This window comes from Anguilla rostrata, chromosome 8, assembly GCF_018555375.3.
Source record: "Anguilla rostrata isolate EN2019 chromosome 8, ASM1855537v3, whole genome shotgun sequence".
In the NCBI taxonomy this organism is placed as follows: domain Eukaryota; kingdom Metazoa; phylum Chordata; class Actinopteri; order Anguilliformes; family Anguillidae; genus Anguilla; species Anguilla rostrata.
In genome coordinates this window covers 47,698,554-47,718,103 of record NC_057940.1, presented here as the reverse complement: position 1 = coordinate 47,718,103, position 19,550 = coordinate 47,698,554, and the positions used below count along the sequence as shown (strand labels likewise).

Below are 19,550 nucleotides of genomic sequence, written 5' to 3'. Positions count from 1 at the left end.
AATACTTTAATCGAGCTATTGAATCTAATCATTGGCTATTTATTTTGTATCTTGTCTTTTTTATTGCACATGGTCCCAGAAAATGAAAAATTTCCTTCTTCCGATTTACACAACCTTGTAATGTTTCAGATCCCATTCTTCCGGAACATTCCCTGTCAATCAAGTCGCATTTACGCTTGGTAGTTCGATATGGAGTCCGTAGCCAAAGCGTTAGACTCAGCACATATTTTTAGATCTGGAAGCAGTTTTGCGAGGGCCTAGTTTTGGTTGCAAGATTCCTGGTCGATTAATTTTCATACTATCTCAGTTAATTCGCGGAGAGAATACAGTCATTGCATTTGTCATAGTGCCAAGTGTTTCGTTGAAGAAATCGAATTGGCTCAATCATGCGAATAGCTCCAGCCTCGGAGGCGCTAGATGATCATCAAAAAGTCATCATCATCTCAGCAAGTAAATGAATTACCTCGCTGGATCGCTATAGCAACTGGTTGCTATGGGTGACGAGTCGCCGCTAGGTCCTTAGGATGTGGATGGGGGGTTGAGGGAGATTGGAGGAGAGCGTGAGAAAAAGGGAGGGATGAGAGGGAGGGAATATTGTTAAAATGACTGGAGAAAAGCAGAGGGGCGAGAAACAAAGTTGAAGTCGCGGTTCGACTCAGTCGTGGTGGCGTCTCCGGTGGTTTATAAACGCCCTAATTCCGCCCAAGAAGAAATTGTCTCCGTTTTGTTGGCGTCGCACGGGCGGATTCTCCCGGGTTCTCCACGCGGACACAAGTAAGAGAACGAATTATATTTGCGCGATACAGTGGCGCGGCGCGTGAGCTAACTGGTAGCAACATCGTGTTTCGTCTAAACAGCTATCCACCTGAAATTGTTCTAACCACCAATAAGCTGTGGCTAATTAAAAAGAATTATAAAAATTGCTGTTTGTACAGTTCCACTGAACTTCTTAGCGTGACGGCACGTTGGCTACGCAGTTGCCGGCTTGTGTGATCCTGTGTGCAGCTAATTAACTGATATTAGAACTAATAAGAATTAATTCAATTGTGACTGTCTTATATGACTGAACAATGAGACTAATACAAGCAATGACTTACCTACAGAGGAATTGCACTGTAGATTTCCGACAGTGTGCAACATGATTTGCGCATGGTTAAATGCATCCACAGGCTTAATAAAAAAATAATAAGCAGGAATCATATTTACAAACAGTACTGATGTGTGAATCAGTTACAAAAATTAACCTATTAGGAATTACACAAAATTATATGACGCAGTGTCTCATTTATTTCCAGCGTGTTTGTGTGGGATACGCATTTCTGGTTCATAATTCAAGCGAGCGTGTTTATTTTGTTTATTTATTTATTTTAACTTTGAAGTGTAGCTTTTACGGAGAGGACGAGCAAGGCTGTTCCTTTCTGCGTGCGCGGGTTGTCATCGCCACGCCGACCAACACCTCGTTCCGCCGCTCTCTCCCCTTCTGAAAGACCGTTTCCCTCTTCGCGGGGTGTTCGTTCAGCTCTCTCCACTTGTGCGTGAGTGCGCGGTGAGGAGTTTTGGTGTGCTTTAGGGACTGAGACCTCTTCTGAAAATTGGGCTTTTTTGTGGAATGGGCAGGGGGGGGTTTCCACGTGCGCCCCAGTACCCTGTCCATTAGAGGGGCCAGCATGAGCCGGATTTGGGGAGTGGTAGGGGAAGATAATAAGCAGGAAGAAAGACAGTAGACCTGTTGTTTCTCTCCCCTACGGATGGAGAGAGACTTAGAGAGAGAACGACGGTTATCGAACGTGTCCTGTTTTGCTGTTTCTGCGCTTTTTCGGGGGTGGGGTGGGGGGGGGTGACTGAAAGACTTAATCCTTCTCCATCAGTCTTTATGGGGTTGGCGTTAAGTAATTTAAGGAGCATGGAACATGCATGCACACGTTTGAGTGGTTGCAATTGGACAGCTGTTTTGAAAGAGAAGATAAAGAGGTTTTTACCCTCTCCTGAGATTAATATCATATTGTAGAGATTATTATACAGATTGTACTACACCTTGATAAGCATTATTATTATTATTATTATTATTATTATTATTATTATTATTATTATTAATGGATTGCAAGGTCTCTGTGGATTGAACTGAAACAAATACGAGTGAAATTATCCAAAGATGAAGCAATTTCAGTTCAGTGGATAAAAAGGGTGAGTGTGTGCACTGTTCAGGCTTGCAGTACACACATGCACACATTCACACACACACTCCCCCTCACACAACCACATCCACACACAAATACATGCAAACACACAAAAACGCCACCCCCACACACACTCACACACACAAACACACCCTCCCATCCACATTCACACACACTCCCCCTCACACAACCACATCCACACACAAATACATACACACAAAAACACCGCCCCCACACACACTCACACACACAAACACACCCTCCCATCCACATTCACACACACACTCCCCCTCACACAACCACATCCACACACAAATACATGCAAACACACAAAAACGCCACCCCCACACACACTCACACACACAAACACACCCTCCCATCACATTCACACACACTCCCCTCACACAACACATCCACACACAAATACATACACACACACAAAAACACCGCCCCCACACACACTCACACACACAAACACACCCTCCCATCCACATTCACACACACTCCCCCTCACACAACCACATCCACACACAAATACATACACACACACAAAAACACCGCCCCCACACACACTCACACACACAAACACACCCTCCCATCCACACACTCACACACACAAACACACCCACACTAATCATATATCAGTGTCTTGGTTGCCATAGCGTGCGAATCCAGCCCTGCCGTACATGCTGCTAGAGACACATTCATAGTTCATCCGCAAAATGAGGGCCTCCATTACCGCCACTGTCTGCGCGGACGCGACGCGGCGATCGATATTCATTTAGCGTTACTAATGGAGCCGAGGCTTCGCGGCTGCGTAGGCCGGGTTCTCTCCCATCCGCCGCACCTCTCCGACAGGTGATGTGGGTCAGGTGACGGCGTTGCGGACATTCCAGTCCAACCGCAAACACATTACATGACATTTATTTGGCAGACGTTTATCCAAAGCGACGTACAGAAAGTGCATACCGAAGGTCATTGGAACGACTACAAAACACGGGTCTGATAAGGTATAATACTCATTATGTTACAGTTAGCATTTTATCGAGCGTCTTCATGAACTAATTACATCTAACAGGAATGGGTTGATTCTTTTTTTTAATTTAAGTAGTTGATCCATGTGGAAATGGGTACGTATGGGTGAATATGCTCCTGGTGGTTTGCAAACCAAATGAAACGGGGCGAGGCATACTGTAGGTGGGGCGGCTTCCAGGCTTGTCTTAATCGCTCTGTGAATTGAGGGTCTTTCTTTGTGGGGACTCACACACTTTTGCGTGGTCTGTGTTTCCTCTTTTCCTTTTTACGTTTACCTGAAAAAGCCTCTGGTAATGGGACAGCGCTGGATCGTTCGCCCTAAAACACTCACTTTGAGGCTTCCTCAGGCCAGTGTGTCCGGTCCACTTGAGTGTAGGGATTTCGGAAAAAACACCCCCGCAGGGCGATAAAATATCTGCCAGGTAACCCTGTCGCCCCAAAGGGTCAGCGCTAGTCGTGCCGGGGCTTTAGAGCGGAGCTCCTTCCTGATTGACACTTAAATTACGAGCCACAGCCTCTCTGTCTTCTCTTGAACTGGGTTTTTTTATTGGAGCTGCTAAATGTTTTTACTGGTAAACATGGGTATTTTTTGTTTTGGTTTTTTTTAAGCTGGTAAACATTGGTATTTTATAGGTAAATATGGGTATTTTTTGGACAGGTAAACACAGGTTGAATTTTTAACTGGAAAATATGTCTTTTTAGACTCAGGGGATTACTGGTGAATTCCTTGTTTTCTGGTAAATAAACGGAGTTTTTTTAGACTGGTAAACATGGGTCGGATTGGACTGTTAAACATTAGGCAGCGTTACAGGTTTTTTTTCTGAACTGATAGACATGTACACTGTGTGGCACAGTGGTGCAGTGGGTAGCAATCCGGTCTTGGCCTCTCTATGTGTTTGCATGTTCTACCCGTGTCCATGTGGGTTTCCTCCGGGTACTCCGGTTTCCTCCCACAGTCCAAAGACATGCAGGTAGGCTAATTGGAGACTCTAAATTGCCCATAGGTATGAGTGTGTGAGTGAATGGTGTGTGTGTCCTGTGATACATTGGTGGCCTGTCCAAGGTGTATTCCTGCCTCTTGCCCAATGCATGCTGGGATAGGCTCCACCACCCCCTGCAACCCTGACCAGAATAAGTGGCTATAGATAATGGATGGATGGATAGATATTAATATGAGTATTTTTTTACGGCAGCGCTCAGAAATGCATCTCGGTCTTCATTACTATCCAGCCGGATCAAATGGGTTTGTGCCCCCATGTCATGGGTATCAAAAATCAATTACATCCTGTTCCAACTGAAAAAACTGCCACATTTCTACGAATTGGTTCAGTAAATGGGATGAACAGAATGGCCTCAAAATTTGCATCTACAAAATGTGCCGCTTGCAGCATGATAGTGAAGCCTGTCGCTATTGTCGCGACACAGATCGTCTATCCTCAATCGGATTCGTCTTGCGAGCAGCCCGTTGATAACAGACTGTCCTTTTCAACCGTTCTTCATTTCTCAGCCGTTAAAACCGCGCGGCGGGACACCGGATTAATACGTTGCGTGTCCGGTGGAAAGAGATCGTTTTCCATTCATTTCGGTCATGAAAACAACAGGAGCGTTGAAATGGCTTTCCCCCGGTTGAGCAGTTTTGGTGAAGAGAGCAATTATGCCGTTTCGTCTGGATGGGTGGCAATCCCTCCTCCACCCCCACCCCCCCCAAACCCACCCGGATTTTATATGTTCCCACACCTGGTTCTCTCTTTTCCATCCTGCATGGCCATCAGTCAACCAATCACTGAGCAGAACCAATCCAATCCAACATCAATTCATGCCGTATTTCTTTTCATGCAGCCTTTTGTTTTTGCACACGGCCATATCTCATTTATAGGGATCTTATTTTAAATAGGCTAAATCCAGTGAACTGCGTATTTAACATGAGGTAGATGCAAAGGAGGTATGCATGAAAGGGCCACAGCCCTTTTCTCTATACAGAGAGTATAGCAAATGTATGACCTCCTTAACTGGTACAGTCCATGCCCATATCAGAAAACACTGTGACACAAGAGTTCACTTTGCCACACCATACAAACATCATTATTGTGCACTGGGCTGACAGATCATATCATTTTGATGGGTTGTGTTCTCGTGAGATGGTTGTGATGTCACCGTACTCTTAGAGAATACAGAGATCCACCAATCACAGGGTATCTTGTTTACAACCAACAGAACAACACCTACGGTGATTGGTGGATACTTATCCACAAACTATACATCTATCGTCCCTCTAGGAATATAGGAATTATCAGGAAGCCACAAAGTAGCCAGAAAGTACCAAGAAATCACTGCTGCCAGAACTGTTGGACCTCTCTACCAATTTTTTATCTTTTTTTTACAACCAAGGTGACATTACAACCATCTTATCGGTGTTTTATTACCCTTGGCTTGCTGAGATAGCTTGAGGGTAATCCTCAAATCATCTGTAGCCTGAGGATAAAATTTATGGGGGTGTGGGTGGGGTGAGGGGGGAGGGGGGTGTTGAGATATCACTGTACACTGCTGGTTTTGGGTCTGTAGCAGCCAATAATGTAATAACTACCGTTAATGTAATAACTGCCAATAACGTAATAATTTTTCCGTTCTTAATGTAATAAAAGTCGATAATGTAATAACTGACCAATAATGTAATACATTTTCTGAACCAATAACGTAATAACTTTTTGCATGTAATGTAATAAGTTATTACATTATTGGCTGGTTATTACATTACTAGCTGGGTTTTTTAAAAATCATAAAAAATGTAATAACAGGAGCTGATAATGTAATAATATACTTATATCGCTTTAAGTTTTATTTATTGGCTATGAAGTGTCACACTTCCATGACACTTACCCTTGTTTCCTCTTTCAAATAGCTGCTCAAAAACCTGACCACACGCGCGCGTGCACATGCACACACACACACACACCTACTCTCTCTCTAGGAATTATGACTATTTATTTGTTTGTGGTGCGTCAAGCAAGACAAGTCAAGTCATTGCTCAGGTGAAGCAAGTCACAAGTCAAGTGACCATGAAAGAAGCGCTTAAAACAAGAGAGAAAGGGGCACAATGGCAAGCCATGTCATGAGAAAACTGCACCTGTTAGTGAGTTAGTTAGTTTCTACAACTAGGGATGGGCATGGTTAGGATTTTATCAGTACCAGTACCACTATTGATACTGCTTATCAATACCAATACTTATCAGTACTCTTATCGATACTTCCTAATTTGGAGTGCAAAACACATGTTGTTAAAAGAATTATCAGTACTACTTTTATATTAGTTTGGGCAAAAAATATTTAACAAAATAGTTCTGTTGAAAAAATGAAACATTGTTTTCTGAGACAAAACATGATGCTGGGACCAATTGGTATAGATACTGTAAATGTAATGTGTATCAAAAGAATGTTTAGTTCTTTAAAAAAGGGACGGTAAACCATCCTTTATTATTATGATAAAACTGAAAGATGTGTTACCAAAGTTATCTTTGTAGGTCATGTTATATACTATATTTTACAGTTTAGAATTTTGCATTAAGAGGTTGAAAGTTGAGCACAAGGCATAATAGTGCCAGTTTGGTTGAAGAAGTTATTTAAATACACTTGATTAAAGATTATATTTTTCACGGAAAGAAGTGGTTGTCTTTTTTATTTGAGAACACAGAATCTTCAAAGAGGTATAGATTTCATATTATACAACATAAGAGTATTTGTCTGTGTTTGCAAACGTGTGCTCCCACTTAATTTGGTACTCAAATGGCAAAGGAGGATAAGGCAGGGCTGGAGATAAGTATAACCATCAAGTTACACAAACAATTAATTCCTAGAGAGAGAGAGAGAGTAGGTGTGTGTGTGTGTGTGTTTTCTCAGAGTTAGGACTAAGATTCAGGGGTCAGGATTGGCCTGGTTTTTGAGCAGCTATTTGAAAGAAGCAACAGTAAGGGTAGGCCTAAGTGTTACGGAAGTCTGACACTTGATAATAAATAAAACTAAAAATACATAGTGATACAAGTATAAGTATATCGGCTCCTATTATTACATTTTTAATGATTTTTTTAACCCAGCTAATAATGTAATAACCAGTCAATAATCTAATAACTTATTACATTATGTGCAAAAAGATATTACGTTATTGGTTCAGAAATTGTATTACATTATTGGTAAGTTATTACGTTATCGACTTTTATTACATTAAGAACGCAAAAATTACATTAACGGTAGTTATAACATTATTGGCTGCTACAGGGTCTCACATGGAATTGAAAATATATTTAGATAAAGTACATGAAATGTGTTTATCATTATGCATATTATACTGTACATATGTATACTATATAAGTTACTGTCTTCAGCGAAAGCCCCCTCCCCTTCCCCACGTCCTTTATTACATGTTTTTAATCTTTTAATTTGTCCTCTTGCCCCTGTTCATTGACATCCAAAAAAAAGGGGGGGGGTTTATGAACTGCCGCGATTCCATCCCCGGGATTCCGAGCCGAGCTGTGTGGATGTGAATCGAATGTACTTTTTGCAGTTCAGCATATCTTAATTTAAAAAAACCGCGTATCTGTTGTATGGAAATGTGTACATCTGCATCAGTAACAGTACAGTACATCCCAGAATATTCCGTTTCCATTAAAGGAGGCTGCTCGTGCTTTGTCTCGGATTACGTTTGGGTTATTTCGTCTACCTGCAATTTCACGGCGCGAAACGTGATCTTACCTCCGCGCAGAACACATAATGCGGCTCTCCGGGAAGACGGGCGTACGTGCGGCAGGGCAAAACGCAACCCGGCGCTCCTGTTCCGCAGGGTCTGAGCAAGCCTGGCTTTCTCCCGGCTTCCCAGAGAGAGGGGAGCCGGCTCTCGCGTTCTGCCCCGTTCGGTCCGCTCGCTCGTTTGTTTGGCAAACGGCGCCCGCAGGCGCTTCGATTTGGCAGCAAACTGCGCACTCGGTCCCAAACGCTCTCGTGCTCAACACCAAGAGGCCAAAGCTGGAGGGCTCACCGGTGGCTCGTTCAAACGTCTGGCCAAGAGTAATAGGAATTTAATTTACAGCTCTTTTCCTGTGCTTTTGCCTTGTGACCTGCGCACAGTGTAAAACTACAAATAAAGCAGGAACATTATGACTTAAAAAGAACACATAATTCTGAAGCAAAACTGAACACTAACATAAGTTAGCTGTCTAACGTTTCCTATACACAAGGCGACTTCTAGACAACTGAAGTCTAACACACTCACACACATTAATAACAATCTGTCCTATGTGATGCGTTTTTAGTCTAAGAGGTGCACACATTTTTAAATTCTGCAAAGGCTGGGAATCATGCAGCTTCACACAATATAAGACTCCAACAGGATTATTTTGGAGATTTCTTATCTTAGCTCTGATCTTCCTGTTGGAAACATACTAGCGGTGTTTTGATGTCAGACTAGGGGTGTGTTGATGTCAGACTAGGGGTGTGTTGATGTCAGACTAGGGGTGTGTTGATGTCAGACTAGCGGTGTGTTGATGTCAGACTAGGGGTGTGTTGATGTCAGACTAGGGTGTGTGATGTCAGACTAGGGTGTGTTGATGTCAGACTAGCGGTGTGTTGATGTCAGACTAGGGGTGTGTTGATGTCAGACTAGGGGTGTGTTGATGTCAGACTAGGGGTGTGTTGATGTCAGACTAGGGGTGTGTTGATGTCAGACTAGCGGTGTGTTGATGTCAGACTAGGGGTGTGTTGATGTCAGACTAGGGGTGTGTTGATGTCAGACTAGGGGTGTGTTGATGTCAGACTAGCGGTGTGTTGATGTCAGACTAGGGGTGTGTTGATGTCAGACTAGGGGTGGTCAGATATTGCCATTTTTACCAGCGTAATTCACCTCCGGAACGACCATGTCATAATTTTTTTTGGCAATAATTCTGGCTGTAATTTAAAAAAAACAGTTTTTCTGCAAACTCAGCCCTTTTGTGTTTCAGCATGACAATGCCCCCCAGCACACAGCAAGGTTCTTATAGAAATGGTTTTGGCGATATCAGTGTGGAAGATCTTGACTGGCCTGCACAGAGCCCTGACCTCAATCCCATCCATCACATTTGGGATCATTTGGAAAGTCAACTGCAAGGCGGGCCTAATCGCCCAATCAGTGCCCGACCTCACTAATGCTCTTCTGGCTGAATGGAAGCAAATCCCTGCAGCAATGCCCCAACATCCAGCGTAAGACAATCCCAGAAGAGTGGAGGTTGTTATAGCAACAAAGGGTGGACCAACTGCATATTAATGCCCATAATTTTGGAATGACATGTTGAATGGCAGGTGTCCACATACTTTTGGCCATGTAGTGTGTATTTGTTTTGGTTTTATTTAATTTTTTTGTGGCATGGGTGTTGGGCAGTGGCATATTTCGGGGCATGTAATCCCTTCCTGTCTCAGCAGGAGAACATGAGGCAGGCATGGAGATGAGAGACATGAAGTACCCAAAGACAGTGAGGGGGAGGGGGCTTTTGGCTCCAGACTGTGTCATACCCCCCCCCCCCCGGGAGCCCTGCCGTTTCTCTTGTTCTCATCCTGACAGCGCTCCGGGAGCGGCAGCGAAGCGAGACCACTGCGTTCCTGGAGTTCAGGCTTTTCCCAGTGGAGAGGAGAGGATGAGGAGGGGGGCGCGGGGGGGGGGGGGTGTCTTAAACCCCACACAAAGACAGTGAGGTATCACAAGCCAAAAACGCAATTTGAGGGGGGAGAGTAGGGGATGAGGAGGACTCACAAGCTTTTGAGTGACGTGTTTTCCTTTCAGCAACAACATAGGCATGTTCAAAATGGGGGGGGGGGGTTTCAATGATTTTTTTTTTGTCCTGCAGATTATTTGGTGAGTGTGGAGCTTTGTTTATTTAAATTTTTTTGGTATGGTTATGGGGGTGGGAGTGTGGTATAATGGGTAAGGAGCTGGTCTTGTAACCTAAACGGTCGCAGGTTCAATTCCCAGGTAGGGCAGTGCCGTTGTACCCTTGAGCAAGATACTTAACCTGCACTGCTTCAGTATATATCCTGTGGTATAAATAGATGCCGTGTAACTGCTATGTAAAAAGCTGTGTAAGTCGCTCTGGACTAGCCTGTAATGTAATGTAATGTATCATGCTGGCTGCATCATGTTGCGTGCCGCACACGTTCTGCGTGTGCTGTGGATTTTCTCATGGAGATTTTTTCCCGAGTCTGTCCCCAATCAGTTCACCTTCGGCTGTGCCGTGCAATTCTGTACCAAACCTCACTTTGCGGTTCTGCGTTGAAATGGGATCACTTCAGCCCATTCCAGGATGTTCTGAAATGAAAAAAGGAAAATGTTCCTTCCTTGCCCTGTGATAGATTGGCGGCCTGTCCAGGGTGTATTACTGCCTCTCTCCCAGTGCACACTGGGATAGGCTCCAGCACCCCCTGCGACCCCGCCCAAGGTTAGCGGGTATAGATAATGGATGGATGGATGTTCTTTTGTGTACAGATCAAAACTCTTTGGGGGCTGAGAGGAGAAGTGTACAGGAGGGTAAAATCGGTGTAAAAAAGAGAAATAAGAGATTGCCGGAGGCGAGACTTTGTAATAGCGTTTCCCGCCATGTTGGAAATGAGACGAGCAGGCAGGAGCCTGAAGGAGGAAGGAAGGGCGAGACGTGACGGCAGAGTCCCCCCCCCCACATTCTTATTCTTCTTCTTCTCCTTCTCATCCTCAATTTTCACCCATGCCACATTTAAAAATTATTATAATTCAATAATGATTTGAAATAAGGCAAAACAGAAAATATGCTGGAGTGTTCCATATAGATAGAGTACACTGCTGTATAGCCATAGCTTGTGTAACATAACATCAAGTGTGGGCAGGAAGATGCGCTTTGAAAAAAGGCTTCTCGGTTGCTGAAAAGAAAAATGTGCCAAAATCATGATGTAGCTAAAATTGGACATAGCGTCCAGAACTGTTTTTTTTTTTTTTTAAATCGCACATCTCCCGCCTGTTTCAGACGTAACTGCCAGCCTTTGTCAAAGCTAACAGAAGCTCTCCCAGCAGAAGCGCTCTGGAGATCTCATTTTTAATTTCCCATGTAGGGCTGCCAGGTTAATAAAGATATTTTTATAATAACAAACAGCAGCGGTGCCTTGATTTTACTGGTCTGTGCTAATATAAGGAAGCCACTTATCCCAGAACATAGAGAGATTTTTTCACATCCTCTACCAGGGGCGCAGCTAGGAATTCTGGGCCCTCTGGAAGAATATTTCTTTGGACCGCCCCTTTTTTTAATAAAACAAATTGAATTTTTTTTTTTCTGTACCCCCCCCCCCCCAAAAAAAAGAGATGTGGGCCCCAATAATCATCCCCACCTTTCACCTAACTAGCAATGGGCCTGTCCACCACCCAACAAAAAAAAGATGTTCCCAAAACCTACGGCAGGAAAATGGTGGGTATTGGTGGGGGGAAATGTTGCACCCTGATTGGCTTGCATTCAAACAACAGAGCCAAGATTACACAAGACGAGTTAGCATTGTTAGCGTTTTTAGAGACGCAGCGCTTGGCTTCACAGTGATAGCTTTTCTGTTGTTACAGCCCTGCTAACTTGCCAGGGAACCTGGCCTCTGCCACAAAGGCAGGAGTATTGCCCCTTCCTCCCTGGACAGAGACATTGAGGGCCTAAGGATTATTAATCCATTGTTCACTATAAATACATTTAGAGACAGTATCTCTGTGATGACACACGTCCTAGGGTGGTGTACAGCTGAAACGCATGCCCCTTGCTTATGTGTACAAGAAAAGAGACAGTGATTAACTTTAAAAGGGTAACGTTGTAATCTTTGTGAAGGAAATGACATAACAATATCAACAACATTTAAGTATGGTTCATTATCCCCCCACTAAACAAAACATTGTGACAATTTATAATTCTCATTAAACCCAAAGACAATTTGTGAACGATGGCAATGAGCCCCAAAAACCTACTCATTAAAGGAGCATTATGACAGAAGTGAGGGGGCCTAAAATTAATTATCAACCCACACAAAAAGAAAACGTCATTCCCTGCCACATTTGCCTGACATATGTTCCTTAACTCATTGTAAATGCTCATCAGCTACCAAAACATTCTGCAAGCCTGTAAAAACCTGCATAACCAGGATAGTAGCTAGGTAGGCCCAAAATATGCAGATTTGGTTTCAGAGCCCAGCTAAAGTGCATTTCGTTCTAAAGAAATCCGTAGTTTCCCCAGCGCCGACAGACCTGATTACATTTCGAAACAGGCATCTGCAGTAGACGCCTGCCCCACAGGGTCAGGACTCGAACAGGAAGCCTTGAGACAGATAAACAAGACAGGTGTCAGCAGAGGTGCTCGTTTATTTTCAAACCAGGGGTGAGAAGAGAGGAAAAAAACCCTGCAAAGCAACACCAGCTTTCATAAATCCCTCTATCCCCGGGAACGCTCCGCTGAAATACTGGTGGTCGTTTTTTTTTTTTTTATCTTGTTTTGTTTTATTTTTTCTTTTAGGGTGTTTTATTTTTAGACGTAGACATATATCTGCAGGAGAACAAAGCGAGACGGCGGCTCTGGAGACGTGCGAAGTCACCGATATGGAGTTATGAAACATGAATCACCAGAACCTGGCGAGGCGTAATTCTCTGCGCTGGGGCATGGGGGGCGGTAAAAAAAAAGAATATGGGTTGAGGTCCATTATTTTATGAGGGGGGGAAAAATGATGGTAAAGTTGAACATAAATATAAGAGATGTGATTTATTTTTTTTTGTGCGTTTGTCTGAGTGAAACCCCGAGGGTTTTAAAGGGTGATTACAGGGCTGGTCCCTCGACCCTCAGTGTTACTCGTTATCCTGTGATGAAGGGATGAAAGTGGAGAGAGCTAATGACTGCAGCGATCATTAAAAACCGAGGAAGGTCTTAGAAACGCAGCCGTATGGCCACTAACCGGGCTGGCACTGCTCCCCCTAGTGGTGATCAGTCTTCACGTCGGTGTGTGTTTGCCGTTTTCCGTCCCAACTGTGCGGCGGCAACTTGCTCCGGAAACGCGGCGGGCGTTCTGGCGTGTGATTGGCTGCGCTGCACCTCTCCCAGGTGGGGGCTACACATCGCTGGTAGTTCAGCTGAACCCCACCCCCCCCCCCCCCCCATGAAACACTGGGAGATTTTAAAAAGCACTGTTACAAACACAATCCATTATCCCCTGACGTCCCCACTGACTGCTCACCTGGTCATTCCTCGGTCTCTGTGGAGTAAAAGCACACCCACAGGACGTGAGTCTGGGCAAGCCGCCCCTTCCCCAAACCACCCCACCCCATCCCACCCGACCCCAGCCAACGCTCGAACCGAGAGCTTTTGTGATGGATGGGGAGAGTAAAACCGGGAACTCCGCGGGTGATTAATGGCGGTGCTCAGAAAGCAAACATGGCGGGACCAGGGCCCCGGCGAACCGTGCGCCTTCCGCTACGGGCCGGGTTCGAGCCAGACGGGAAACGGTCCCCACGGGCCCCGCCCAAAAAAAAAACCACTAGGACAGCGAGCAGCCCAGATCTCCTGGGGCTCCGCAGCGCTGCGCGTCTGCTCCCTCGTCCAATGACTGTGTGTCTCGCCCTCCTAAACGCTACCAAAACTTTTCTTTATTTTTTTTACTTTTAAACTTTTTTTTTAACACTTCCTGCTCGTTCTGTGGCTTTTTTCTGAACCCGCATAAGATGGAGAGTGCTGCGTCTCGGCGAATCGTGGGAAATGCCACAAAAGTAAACAGGAACAGGAAGTGAAAGCCCAAGAGAGTTTTGTCAAGTTCCTCGAGTCGGTGGTCTGCATTCAGAGCTGGCAGAGTTTAGGCGCAGCTCTGAATGATATTTCACACTGCGTTAGATCAAATGCAGCAAACGAGCAGGGGAGGAAGAGAGCAAAGCCTCAGGTTAAACGAGGGCAGAGCCAGTACAGGCTTTCGTTGTTCTGAGGAAGTAAAATGAAATGAAAAAGCTAACTTTTTTGAAGAAATTAGAGGAAAAAAACTTTCTCTCACACTCCCCACCGCCACCCCTCCAGCAGCCTGCAACAGTGCAGTAATTTGTTTTTGTTTTTTTTTACGTCTTTCCAGGAGCCTCCTGCTAGCCCTGCCCCCAAACCTCCCACAAGGTGCCACATCCAAGATGGCTGCCTGACCGGGACACTGGTGTGTCAGTGGCAGAGTCGGGGACAGCAGACCCCTGGTCTGAAACGGGAGCACCCATGATGGGCGGGGAGTACCTGAGCAGCACGCTCTCGGCCTCCAGCGCGGCCCTGCCCGTACCCTCCTCCCTGACGCTGGAGCAGAAGGCCGCCTTCGTCTTCGTCCTCCTCCTCTTCCTCCTGCTGGGCCTGCTGATCGTGCGGTGCTTCCGCATCCTGCTGGACCCTTACCGGAGCATGCCCTCTTCCACCTGGACCGACTACATGGAGAAGGACACCTTCGACTACCGCATCGCCTGAGCCCGGGCCCTGGGCCTGCGCAGGTGGCTTCTGCCTTGCCTGAAGGACCCTGCGTGGAAACTATATAGGGGTCTATATAGGGGTCCACCCACGAAGTGTATCGCAGAATGTCATGTAAATGTTCCAAGTGAACACACACACACGCATGCATACACACACACCCACCACACACACACACACACACATACGCACACGCACACGCACCCACAGGCATGCGCTCACACACACACACCCACACACACACACATACGCACACCCACACACGCTCACACACACACACCCACAGGCATGCACTCACACACACACACCCACACACACACACATACGCACACCCACACACGCTCACACACACACACCCACAGGCATGCGCTCACACACACACACACACAGGTTATTGTATTACTTCACATTCTGGCTGACATGAAATCATCTCTGAGCTCCAGCTGATTCTGGCCACGTCCCGTAAGGAGATTGCTGCTGGGTGGGGTGGATGGGAGGGTGAGGCGTGAGGGGTGAGGTGTGGGGGCAAGGGGAGGGAACTTTCTGTTCTTTGGCAGAACATTAAATTTAGCCTCTGATACGCAGCTTCTCATTACGCACCCGGTCACTTATCAGCCAGGGAGGGAAAGCCTGTATGAGGAGAATTCTGCTCCCCCCTTTCCCCTCACCTCTCCCCCGCCCAGTCGAGGGTTTGACGGAGGGGGCATAATTTTGGTTTCTCCACCTCCCCCCCAGGACGTTCTGTTGGGCAGCTTTGAGGTGAATCCATTGCCATTGTACATAGATTTAAAATACAAGACCTTTTCACTTTTATCTCTTTTCCAGATTTTTACCAAATTTATTCTCTTTGTACATTTCTTTTTTCTTCTTTGTACATTCTCTTTTAATGAACATACCAGACTTTTTGGGCATTTCTCCCCCGGTGACGTTTTGCAAACTGGCCTGATTACAAGGAAAAGAGCTCTTTTTGATTGGAGGGCTTTGCTTGGTGTTGATGTGAATTGGCCATTCAGGAGACAGGAAAAACAACCTAGGAAGAAGACCCCAGCCAATCAGGGGCATTGAGACCAAAGGAGTGGAGAAGGGGGGGGGGGGGTGTCTATGTGTCCTCTACTGTGGCATGACAGAAAGTACTTATCTTGGTGTCATTACAGGAATGCCTACAAGCTGTTAATCCAAGGTTCAATGTTTACATGTTTTCTTACATATATAGATATATATCCATATGCAGTGGTCTTTGGGTGGTGTTTGTGGGAGTTCACTTAAATGGACCTTCTGACTCTGACTTTCGTTTTCTCGCGAGACGAACAGCTCTGTCCCCACAGCGGTCGAAGTAATCTGTAGAATCTTTCAAATAAACTAAAAATAAAAACAAACAAATAAAAGTTCACTTAATTATAACCAGGTGATGACGTCACACGGTGATGTCACAGGCCAGGCCAGAATGTTCCAGAATTCGGACTTAAAGCACAAGGCGCAGACCATTCTCAGCATCCTCCCCGCAATCAATGGAGCACCAGACCGAGAGACACAAAAACACCTCACGTTTAATCAGGTGCTGGGGTCCGGAACGAACGAGGTGTGGGGCCGCATTCACCTTTCTGTGCGGTTTTTCAGCTGCTCCCGGTCACCAAACATCAATTCTGGCGGGGGGGGGGGGGGGCAAAGCTCACAAAACATGAGCGCCGCAGTTCCGTCAGCAAACGGACTCGGTCAGAGCTTTAAACGGTCATAGCACAAGCACACAGCTGGAAGAATTAGCACAATAAGCCAGGCGTGTCGAACGTTTATAGACGCACACACACACACACACACACACACACACACACACACACACAGACACACACACACACACACACAGACACAAACACACACACACAGACACAGACACACACACACACGCACAGACACACACAGTACTATCCCTTTACTGAAGATGTCTGCAGCTCTCGGCCTTCCTAGCTAGCTCTTTGCCTTATTCAGTAGCGTGTTTACAGTCAGCCGAGCTCCAACGGAGGCGCCGCGCGGCATTTTAAACAGAGATTTCAGCCAATCGGCAGGGGGCTTGGAGCCACGTGTTCCCTATGCTGATGATGCGGCACTTTTTTTTTTACTACAGTCTTTATTGTGCAAAAAAAAATGAGGAAACTTTTTTTGTGTTTTTTTTAAAGAATCTATAATAGGTTTCTCTGTCGTGTACAGTTGGGTGTTCTCTTCTTGACATTTCTCAGTATTTCTTCTGGCAGAAAGATTTTTTGTGTGGGGGGGTGGGCGGGCTGGGTTGGTTTTGCAGTAATATCTGCCACACTCTTGTAAATGACCTGTGTCAGGGAGATCTATCTCCCTATCTGACTCATCTGTAGGATCTACTCTGCTTGTTACTCTATTGTAGTTCCAGCCTACTTTTTCAAACCTGTTGTTATATAGATTTTTTCCAACATGGTGAGTTATTTGTTTTGCTTTGTAATAAACGAATGGTGCTTGAGTTAAACGTGTCGCTGCCTCCTTTGTTTTCCTCCCTTCCGTTCGATCGCAATCCTTCTGGGAAAAAAGCATTTGAAAATCGGGACGAAAACACAAATGGAAAAAAATAACAAAGGAAAAAACTCTCTGATTCGCGCTGTACCCTGTTGCTAGGAAACGTGACCCATTGGTCCCATGACAGAGCTGGCCTTTAAACTGAGGTGCAGGTGCTATCAAAAGACAGCGAGACCAAGGACCCCCTACAGGCAAGACCTGCTACCCCCTACATCCCTGCTTCCCGTGTCCTAGGTATGGTAATGACCCACTTAACCGTGAGAAATGACTTATTTCATTGTTTCCTCTCCTTAAGGCAGATACTGCTGCTCGTCACGCACAGCAGCACATCAGCACTCCTCCTTCGCAGTCCGAGTCACTGTTCTGCTGCGTTTGATCTGAGCTGTCAACTTTTTACAGAAGGTTCTAAAGACCCTGCCCCCCCCCCGCTTCATGTTCAGCCAGTAACCGCCCCTTCTCCACCCTAATTCCCATTGCCCCTTTTCACGTCTTCTTCTATCTATTTTATATTTCCCTATAACCCCCCCCAAAAAAGACAGAATGATAGATAGACAGACACAGACAAACAGATAGATAGATAAACAGATAGACAGACAGACTGAAATGCAGACAGGCAGATAGATAGATAGATAGATAGATAGATAGATAGATAGATAGATAGATAGATAGATAGATAGATAGATAGATAATTGGTAATTTTAGAATCTAGACCTTTCCTTTGTCTAGTATTTGTAAGTTGCTCTGGATAAGGCCTTCAGCTGAATGCCTAAATTGCGAATCCCCACCCCCTTCCCCCCCTTACCCCCCTTCCCAACAGGGCCTCCAGTCCTGCTCTGTTGATGATGCAGTGTACAATACTGCAAATGATTTGGGGAAGGCTCTGGCCCTATGGGCTCACAGGTTTGTATTCAGCTCACCGTTTAATGGATTCAGTCAAAACCGACAAGCCACCTTAAGCCAAAAGGCTGGCCTACAAAGATTTTTACCACATATATTTTCATTTTATTTGCATTTTCATGTTGTTTCTGTTTTGTTTTTGTTTGTTTCATACCTCAGAACATGCTATGACCACACTAAGATCATGTGATTAGACATGCTGGAAGCAGGGCATGGTCTCACACAGAAAACCTCCCTGTGGAGCTGTGACAAATCGCCTCACACAAAAACCTGCGATCACAAAAGGGGGGGGGGGGGGTGTCACCAGTTTCGTCTGTTGCCGTTTGGCCGACAAGCCTCCCCTACAGAGAGACGACAGAAAATCTGCTGCTGGATTGGTGTGGACACACACACACACACACATACACACACACACACACACACACACACACACACACACACTCACTCACTCACACATATACACACACACACATACACGCACAGACACACAACACATCCAACACACCTATGGTTACCCATGTTCTCTTTATTCTGGAATGTTCCAAGAGGTTGGCTTCACTCTAACAAGCTTTTATACATTTTTAGCATACCCCGTCCATGACTGGAATGTGGTCTGAAGGCTTGTAAATTACTCATCACCTTGGCGACGAAACCTTACAGGAACGGATGAAATTGGGCCTGACAGACTGTTTTGCTGTTTTGTAAAATGGTGTCCTGCGCATGCTTGTGTATTTGTACTTATACATGCTGCTTGCATGGCCTGGTCCCCCTTGAAAACAAGATAATGACAATCTCAGTGGGGCTGAACTACATATAAACAGACAGACAGACAGACAGACAGACAGACAGACAGATAGATAGATAAGATAGATAGCAGACAGATAGATAGATAGATAGATATTTGTAGTTTGCATTTGCACTTCTGTCAATTTCATGTCACAATCATCACATCATGCAAAGAAAGGGTTTTCCTTTTCATTGGAGTTATAAATACAGTACATACACACACACACACACATGTATCAAACATAAATCCAAACAGATGCAGCATGCTGCATATGTTCCAATCTACGCAGTTTAGAACATTGCTGGAGGCAACCATGGCAACACACAGCCTCAGTCCTGATTCTGTCTGTGAGCGCACAGCCAGCGCATTACGCTGCATTCCAGGCGCCAGCCATCGTTTGTCCCATCGCCACGGCAAACGCTGTCTCATAGAGCCGTGCAATTACAATAAAACGCCCTCCAGCACAGGGCTACTGCGTAATTACAAAAACACACACAAACACACACACACACACCCATGCATGCACATGTACACACACACTCACACTCACACCCATACACACATACCATGCATGCACATGCACACACATGCGCACGCACACACACAAACACACACCCATGCATGCACACGCAC

At 45.4% G+C, this 19,550-nt stretch overlaps 1 protein-coding gene across 1 annotated transcript; it reads left to right on the top strand.

Annotated features, from left to right (window-relative positions):
* Nucleotides 1-544: 544 nt before the first annotated feature.
* Nucleotides 545-17,180, top strand: LOC135261846 (cortexin-3-like). Its single transcript, XM_064348503.1, has 2 exons — nucleotides 545-774; nucleotides 14,325-17,180. Exon 2 carries the CDS (start codon nucleotides 14,456-14,458, stop codon nucleotides 14,693-14,695), a length of 240 nt encoding a protein of 79 aa, XP_064204573.1. The 5' UTR covers nucleotides 545-774; nucleotides 14,325-14,455; the 3' UTR covers nucleotides 14,696-17,180.
* Nucleotides 17,181-19,550: the final 2,370 nt, after the last annotated feature.

Coding starts and splice junctions, on each gene's coding strand:
- LOC135261846 (XM_064348503.1), top strand. CDS start 14,456: ATGATGGGCGGGGAGTACCTGAGCAGCACGCTCTCGGCCTCCAGCGCG.